The sequence below is a fragment of the Zea mays genome, chromosome 2 (assembly GCF_902167145.1).
Source record: "Zea mays cultivar B73 chromosome 2, Zm-B73-REFERENCE-NAM-5.0, whole genome shotgun sequence".
In the NCBI taxonomy this organism is placed as follows: domain Eukaryota; kingdom Viridiplantae; phylum Streptophyta; class Magnoliopsida; order Poales; family Poaceae; genus Zea; species Zea mays.
The window spans coordinates 37,051,505-37,059,617 of NC_050097.1; the positions used below are offsets into that span (position 1 = coordinate 37,051,505).

An 8,113-nucleotide genomic window follows, 5' to 3' on the forward strand; every position below is an offset into this window, starting at 1 on the left:
ATAGGGCGAATCTGAAATTTACAAACTTAAGCACAACTACAAGCCGGGTTAGCGTTAGAAATAAGAACGAGTCCGAGAGAGAGGGCGCAAAACAAATCGTGAGCAAATAAAGAGTGAGACACAATGATTTGTTTTACCGAGGTTCGGTTCTTGCAAACCTACTCCCCGTTGAGGTGGTCACAAAGACCGGGTCTCTTTCAACCCTTTCCCTCTCTCAAACGGTCCCTCGGACCGAGTGAGCTTCTCTTTTCAATCAAACGGGACAACAAGTCCCCGCAAGGACCACCACACAATTGGTGTCTCTTGCCTCGGTTACAATTGAGATGATCACAAGAAAGAATGAGAAAGAAAAGAAGCAATCCAAGTGCAAGAGCTCAAATGAACACAACAAATCTCTCTCTAATCACTAAAGCTTTGTGTGGAGTTGGGAGAGGATTTGATCTCTTTGGTGTGTCTTGTAATGAATGCTATAGCTCTTGTAAGGTGTAGAAGTGAAGAAACTTGGATGCCATTGAATGTGGGGTGGTTGGGGTATTTATAGCCCCAACTACCAAAAATGGCCATTAGAAGTGTGCTGTCGCATGGCGCACCGGACAGTCCGGTGCGCCAGCCACGTCAGCAGACCATTGGGGTTCGACCGTTGGAGCTCTGACTTGTGGGGCCTCTAGGCTGTCCGGTGGTGCACCGGACAGGTCCTGTAGACTGTCCGGTGCGCCAACTGCGTGTGCTCTGACTCTGGCGCGCACTGTAGCTCATTGAATGCGGTTGCAGTCGACCGTTGCGCGCGAAGTAGCCGTTGCTCCGCTGGCACACCGGACAGTCCGGTGTGCACCGGACAGTCCGGTTAATTATAGCGGAGCGCCCTCTGATTTTTCCGAAGGTAGCTAGTTCAGCTTCGAGTGCCCTGGTGCACCGGACACTGTCCGGTGGTGCACCGGACAGTCCGGTGCGCCAGACCAGGGTGCCTTTGGGTTGTCTTTTGCTCTCTTTGTTTGAACCCTTTCTTGGTCATTTTATTGGCTTGTTGTGAACCTTTGGCACCTATAGAACTTATAGACTAGAGCAAACTAGTTAGTCCAAATATTTGTGTTGGGCAATTTAACCACCAAAATCAATTAGGAAATAGGTGTAAGCCTAATTCCCTTTCACATCCCTTTGACGAGTACATGGTATGGTCAGCTAGACGTGTGGCTTATCTAGAGCTTGTTGGGGGCATAGGTCCACCGAGGATAGGTGGTGCCTTTGGAGCCCTTTAGTCTAGGGATGCATGACCCCTATTGTCCTTGGTCCTCGTTGTGGTCCGAGGGAGACGTGGTGTGCCTAAACCCCTTATGGACTCGGGGCCTTCGGCATTCTAGTGGCTGGGGGGCTATACCCTAGTTAGTATTTACAGGAGTGGGCTCGGGTCCCTGCTAGGAGGATCGGAGTCTTCTATGGCCCCTACATGACACTCCTGGATATCATGAGTCAAGTAATGGCCACGTGTTACTCCCGGAGCCCTTCCAGCTAGTAAATGATGTTTGTGAAAGGGTGTTCTTTGATGGTGCAAGCAATGGTGAGTCCCTCTATGTTACCATGTGGTGGGGGCCTTAGCTAATTATACCTCTGTTTTTTACATGTCTTGTCACCTTAAAACCAACTTATAGGTGGGGGTTGTAGTCTATCTTCCCGTGTATTCTTTTGTTAGGAGTGCCTTGGGTACCTAAGGGTGCTTATAATTGCGAAAATGAACCCACAACAAGTCACAACAGAATGTTGAAAAGTTTAGTTATGTTAGGCTTCAGTTAATAAACAACTCATTGTGCTTGCCAATATATTCCTTCACAATCTTTTCTTGGGTTGATGAAGTTTCCCATGATCATACATAATTAACCCGTTTAGTGGCAAATATGGAGCGCAATAGTTTTTGGCGACAGTAGCGTAATTATCACTAGCTAGTGATGTTTCTTAGGGTTTAGCTAGGCAAGATTTCTTTGTAAGAGTAAAATGCAATTCAGGGTTCACATACTATGACAAATAAAATTCAGTGTAGGAGATATGCCAAAGAAAAGTAATTTTGGTTGGTTATACATACTACACGCAAACTTCTAATAGTTATGTTTGACCTATATAATATTTATTATTATGTTCTCACCTATGCGTTGCATAGTTAGGCTAACCTAACGGGTCCCAATAGGTTACATAGATTTGTTTTCTTTGTACCTTGTTTACACCTAGGTTAATTATTATTGGGTAGACTTGCTAGTGCTCAACCTAGTTTTTTGGGATAATGATACACTTGAATCATGATCATGTTTTATTATGGTTTAGGGGGTATTTGGTTTCTAGAGATTATTTTTTTGTCCCTTCATTTTATTCCATTTTAGTCCCTAAATTGCTAGATATGAAAACTAAAATAGAGTTTTAGTTTCCGTATTTGATAATTTAGACACTAAAATAGAATAAAATGGAGAGACTAAAAATTATTCTCTTAAAACCAAACATCCCCTTATTATTGTTGGTTTATTTATTATGCATGATAAGTTCTCCTTATTTAATTGGAACATGCAGCAGTAAATCGAAGAAACAATGCAATGACAAGGATTGTTATGGCTCTGATATTGGCTAATTAATTAAGGAAGCTAGTTATGGGTTAGCCTTACCTGAAAGGGACAAGAGGGGAGATGTTGCTCAAGTATACCAAGGTTCTCGGACTGGTCTTATCTGAGGTAGCTTTTTCAGACAGATGATTTCTATGCCACCTCGTTCTAAAACCTCAGAGGGTTCTCATTTTAGTGTAACTTTGTAAATGTCTCATAGTAAACATTGCCTCGCTTGTTCGGAAGAAGTGTATTAGAGTGTTACCTTGACAAATGAGTAACACGACTTGTGGTTAAAGATGTGCAACCACTTCAGAGCGTAAAACAGATATATCAGTCGTGCTCATGATCACACACATGATTAAATTATGGAATTAAATTAAACTGACCATGCTTCTAATTGTGGTTCTTTGATCCCATATAGCTAATGTGGTTCTCTGATCGGAAAAGCATACGAAACAGATACGAAGCGCAGTAGTCGGAGATCGACAGGGGCGTCATGAATTAGCTCGCCAATTAAACTTCTAACCATTTTGCAAACCAACTCGCCAACTGCAATAAGCCTAGGATCCAAACGATCTACCCTTTCCATCCGCCTCCGCCCTCCGCCGCCCCTGCAACTCTAGTTTGAACTGTGGGAATCTAACCGTGGGTCCCACCTTGTAACGAACTGAACAACTGACTTAGCAGAAACTCAGCATCCTCCCTACAAATACCCGTGCCGCCTCGCCGATTTGGCCAGCCTTCCACTTTCAGACATTCGCAACACAATCCATAGAACGACGCGGGAGAGCGAGCGAGAGAGCAAGAGCAAGAGAGGAGCGATCGAGAGGAGAAGACGAAAGAGTCAGGGGAGCGAAGGACCGATGGCCGACCCCAGGTATTGGGATTGGATGGCCGTCGGATGCTGCACTGTGATCGTCGTCACCTCTGGCTCCATCGTCTTAGGTGCCGTCGTCGCGTGCCTCGTCTTCATTTTTAAGTGCATCAGGAAATGGTGGCAATCGCCACGGATTCTCCTCTTCAGGTTCGGCGGCGTCACCACCCTGAGGCGGAACCTGAGCTACGGCTACCGCTGCCACCTGTGCCATGACCACATGGTGGCCGGCGAGAAGGTCCGCACGCTCTCCTGCGACCACGTGTTCCACTGCGGCGGCGGCAGCTTCAAGTGCGAGGGCATCGACAAAAGGCTTCTCACTGTACCGATGGAGCCCTGCCCGACCTGTGACCAGGTTCCCCATCCCGTGCCGTGGTTCCGGAAACCGCCACCGTCGCCACCATCTATACCTTCACAGGGAGCATCGGCGGCACTGGAACGCGATTTCGAGCAGGCGCGGCGAGCTGTTTCTGACGCACAACGAAAAACTACCTGAAGCGTCAACATCAGTATCGGCGCCACCGCTAGCGCAGTCGCCGGCTCGCCGCTTCCGGTGGACAACGAGATACTACCGTAGGCGCCTTCATCGCAGTTGACACGCGTGATGAAGCTTGGATAGGACAGTGTTAACAATTCCTGTGGGGCGGTCTGGAACTGGATCAGTTCTTCGAGAGGTTCTTCAAAGATACTTTCGTCATTTCTTTTTCTGCATCCTTATCGAAGGTATAGTGCCTCGAACTGATCGACCTTAGCTGCGTTCTTGTTCTTTTGTTCAGACTTTAGAGTTGAGTTCACCTTAACGAACCAAATGTCTCTGAATGCCAAGAAACGATGATTTGTTAGTTCTTGCATCAGCTATAATGTTCCGACAGAAGCTAATAGATCCTTGGTTTTCATCTTATACTCTGTTCAATTCTTTAGAACCTTGATGTGAGAATGGTTTCAGTATGAACGGTTGGCAACATGGTTTGCTTATTTCATGCAAAACCTTTGTAGGTTTCTCGAGAGCCAAAACCTTTGTAGGTTTGATATCTGAACATATGGTTCGTAGTTCACTGCTTGTTTGCTTTATATCGCGTTTTTTTTCGTTCATGCTATTGTCGATATTGTTCCTTTATGAATATATGGTAATTGAAGATCATTATACTGCATAGCCCTCTACTCTTCAGTTTTTTCCTTGTATGGATTATGGAACGCCTGATCAATTTGAGACAATAGTTGAATTTCAGGACGATATGAGAAGGTTTTGATTTAAACCTGAATCTGCTTGTGATATCTTGCGTGTGATGTCGTCTATTGTTCCTAATTTCCTGTTGCCGTTATGTTTTTTTTTTCAGTTTCTTGTGTAGGAATAATAGCAGCAGAATGTTTTACTGAAAATCTTAGTTCTGTCTGGATTGAGTTACTTAATAGCTCTCTGTGCTTTCCTATCTGTTTCTCCACAATTTTTTCGTCAGTTTATGAAGTTTCTCTTATACTGTTAGTGTTAGACATAATCAGTTCGTTTCATGGTAAACATGGAGCCCAATAATTTTCAGCGACAGCAGTGTAAGAGCGATAGTGCTCCCTATATTGATCTGAATTCTGGAAGCATATTTCTGGCCGCGGTGTGCTAAGAATGTCTTGAGCGACACGTAATTACTCACAGCAGTTGTGCTTCTTCCAGTAGCGCACAGTATCGGGGATCGAGATCTGGGGCCCACATGTACCAAACCGACTAAGCCAACCCCCTCTTCCTCCTACAACTACAAATACCCATCACCGGCACCGGCCATTGCCACCTTCCAAACGCGAACTATTGAAAAAGGCAGAGGTTGTCTGAACAAAAGAGCAAGAGCAACTCATCGAGGGTAGTCTGGTGGTGCGTGTTGTTCGAGGCCTGGATGAGTTCTTGAAAGATTCCATCGTTGTTTATGCCATTCGATTTCTTGGAACAGATCGAGCTTAGGGGGTGTTTATTTGGGATTATAATCTACCTAGATTATATAATCCAACAACTTTTGAACTAACTCTTAGTTCAAAAGTTGTTGGATTATATAATCTAGGTAGATTATAATCCCAAACAAACACCCATTTAGCTGCGTTCCTGCTCTTTTGTTAAGATTTATGTTCAGCTTTGACGAACTGAATTTCTTGATGTCAAGAAACGATGATTTGTTAGTGCTTGGATCAGTTACAATGTCCTGACTGAAGCAAATAGATCCATGGTTCATTGCTCTGGTACTCTACTCAATTGTCGCGAACACAAGGTTGATTTGTCCCTTATGGTTCAGGTTGATGATGACTGATTGTAAACGGGTAGCATTCTGTGGTAGTCAGTGGACTGACCAGAGTGTGAGATTATGTTTGTGCAACCATGTCGGTTGGTGTCAGGTGTGGAGCACATGGATGGTGGTTGACGACAGCGGTGAAGGTATAGGTGTACATTTGTGCTGTGCCTAATAGGCCGGCCCAAAGCACACAATTTTTGGCACGACCCATATCTGGCACGGCCCAACCTAATTGTGGGCCTAGGCCGGCACGGCCCACATTGTGGGCCGTGCCTGGGCCTCAAGTCAAGCCCACGGGCCGGCCTGGCACGACCCATTTAACTAAGGCCCACCGAGGCCCACTAAATATAGACTCAGTATTTAACTAAGGTCCATCAAATCCCACATGACTAGCATAATTTGGAGAATCTAGAGCTTCAATAAGCCATCGAGAACCAATACCTATATATGGATAGTGAATAGTGATGATGATCATTGTATATGTATTCTGTATGGATGTATAGTACTCAATTAAACACTAAACAGAGAACTGAATATTATTTGTGAGCTAGTTGTAATATTTTTTTCTTTCTGACCAAAGGTTTATAATGTGCATCCACAAAACATCTTAGTTTTATTTTGGTCATATATATTTTATACTTTTTGTTGATGTATTACTGTTGTATGTATATGGGCCGGTCTGGCACATTAAGACATTTTGGGCTATTTGGGCCGGCGTGGCACACATAACTAATTGTGGGCCGTGCCGTGGGCCGATGACTGGGCACACGTGCTGGCACGGCACGGCCCATAATTAGATATGTGCTTTTGTGGGCCGTGCCTTTGTGGGCCGTGCTTTTGTGGGCCTGTGCCGTGCCGGGCCAGGCCGGCCCACATGTACATGTATAGGTGAAGGTCATATGGGCTCGTGCTTGCTGATGGACCGGGAGCGGTGAATGGCGAGTGTTGGGTCTTGACTGATGTACCAAAGCAACCGAGTATCCAGCCGTGGTGGTTGACACATAGGACATGCACTAGCGCGAGGACGAGGTAGAGTGGACCGTGTTACCGGCGTGGTTGAGGACTGGCGGGTCACATGTCTGGTCGTGGAGGATGTGCACAAGGTGCGGTGCTCACGGCGGGTTTGGTGGTTTGGGCCTTAAAACCAACTAGCGCTACAGATGGCGGTTTTTGTGAGTTTGGGACTCAAAACTCGACGGTGGTGGTATCGGAGAGAACCGTTGGTGGCACGTGGCGTGATCCCGGAGGGTGAGTCAAGGCGAATCAACTCCATGTGAAGGACGTGGACGTCGAATCAAAATCTCATGAGTTGGTCCATTTTACCCCCGGTGGAGTGGATAGGATCTATGTAAATAGGGGTAGTTTAGAAAGTGAAAATAACCCTCTATAAATAGAGGAGATGCCTAATTAGTTTAGCATCGCTTGGTTGCCATTTGTTTTGGCTTAGGGCTTTAGCACTCATATTTCCCATCTCTAGACGTCTCTAGTTTTAGCTAAGGATCCATAGTGATTTTGTACTTCTACTGTGTTTGTGTTCTTCAAGTTTAATCTGAGGAAAGGTTGCCGGTATGGCCCACAGGTTTTTGTCACTTCTCAATCTCAGTTTTGAATACTTGTTGAAATTCTGAAGTTTGTGTTCTTGGTTTCTCCCTTCCCTTTCTCTTGTGGATTTGTGGAGAAACTTTGAGTTCTTGTGCATGGGTACTATTGGGGTTTGATTTGGGTGGAGATAGACTCTTTGCATCACTGCATACGCCCTCACGGAGCAGTTCTTGGTCGTGATCTGAATTGATTCTCGTGTGAGTTCGTTTTGAGAAAACCCCATCAAAACCCTGTCCTTCTCTGGATTTCCGATCTGTGACTTGATCTCTTGTTTGTTTGGGTTAATACTTCGCTAGAGAACTTCTTACACCCCACACAAAATGTGTGTCAAATTTGAGATCGTTATGGGCAGTTTTGCTTGCCCAGCACTGTCACCCGTGTGCGCGGCACTGTCGTACCCCGACACTGTCGGACTTAACACCAGCACTGCTGGACCTCTAGCACTATCGGACCTAAGGTCGGCACTGCCACTCTGATTTCCTGGTGATTTTGACTCTGATAATTTCTAGGAAGTTAGGCATGTCGTTCCTTGGATTTTTGGTGCATACAAACGACACTGGTTTGTGTTGCGCTCTAATCTATTGCTTTGAGTCCCTAGAGGGTCTTTTGGGTAGATCTTAGGGATTAAACTCACATACTCGCAGGTCAAGAATTTTTAGTGGCTCCCATTTACACCCCTCTGGTCGCCTCACCGGTCCTACAATTGGTATCATAGTTGGTTAAGGACTTCCCTTCCCCAATCGGTTTGAAATCCACGTGGGACAAGGTGTTGGCAAACCTCTGTT

The 8,113-nt window shown here is 45.5% G+C and overlaps 1 protein-coding gene across 1 annotated transcript; it reads left to right on the forward strand.

Annotated features, from left to right (window-relative positions):
- Positions 1-3,319: 3,319 nt before the first annotated feature.
- LOC100285802 (zinc finger, C3HC4 type family protein) lies at positions 3,320-4,431 on the forward strand. Its single transcript, NM_001158692.2, has one exon. The coding sequence runs from the start codon at positions 3,446-3,448 to the stop codon at positions 3,950-3,952; it is 507 nt and encodes a 168-aa protein (NP_001152164.1). The 5' UTR covers positions 3,320-3,445; the 3' UTR covers positions 3,953-4,431.
- The last annotated feature ends 3,682 nt before the right edge of the window (positions 4,432-8,113 follow it).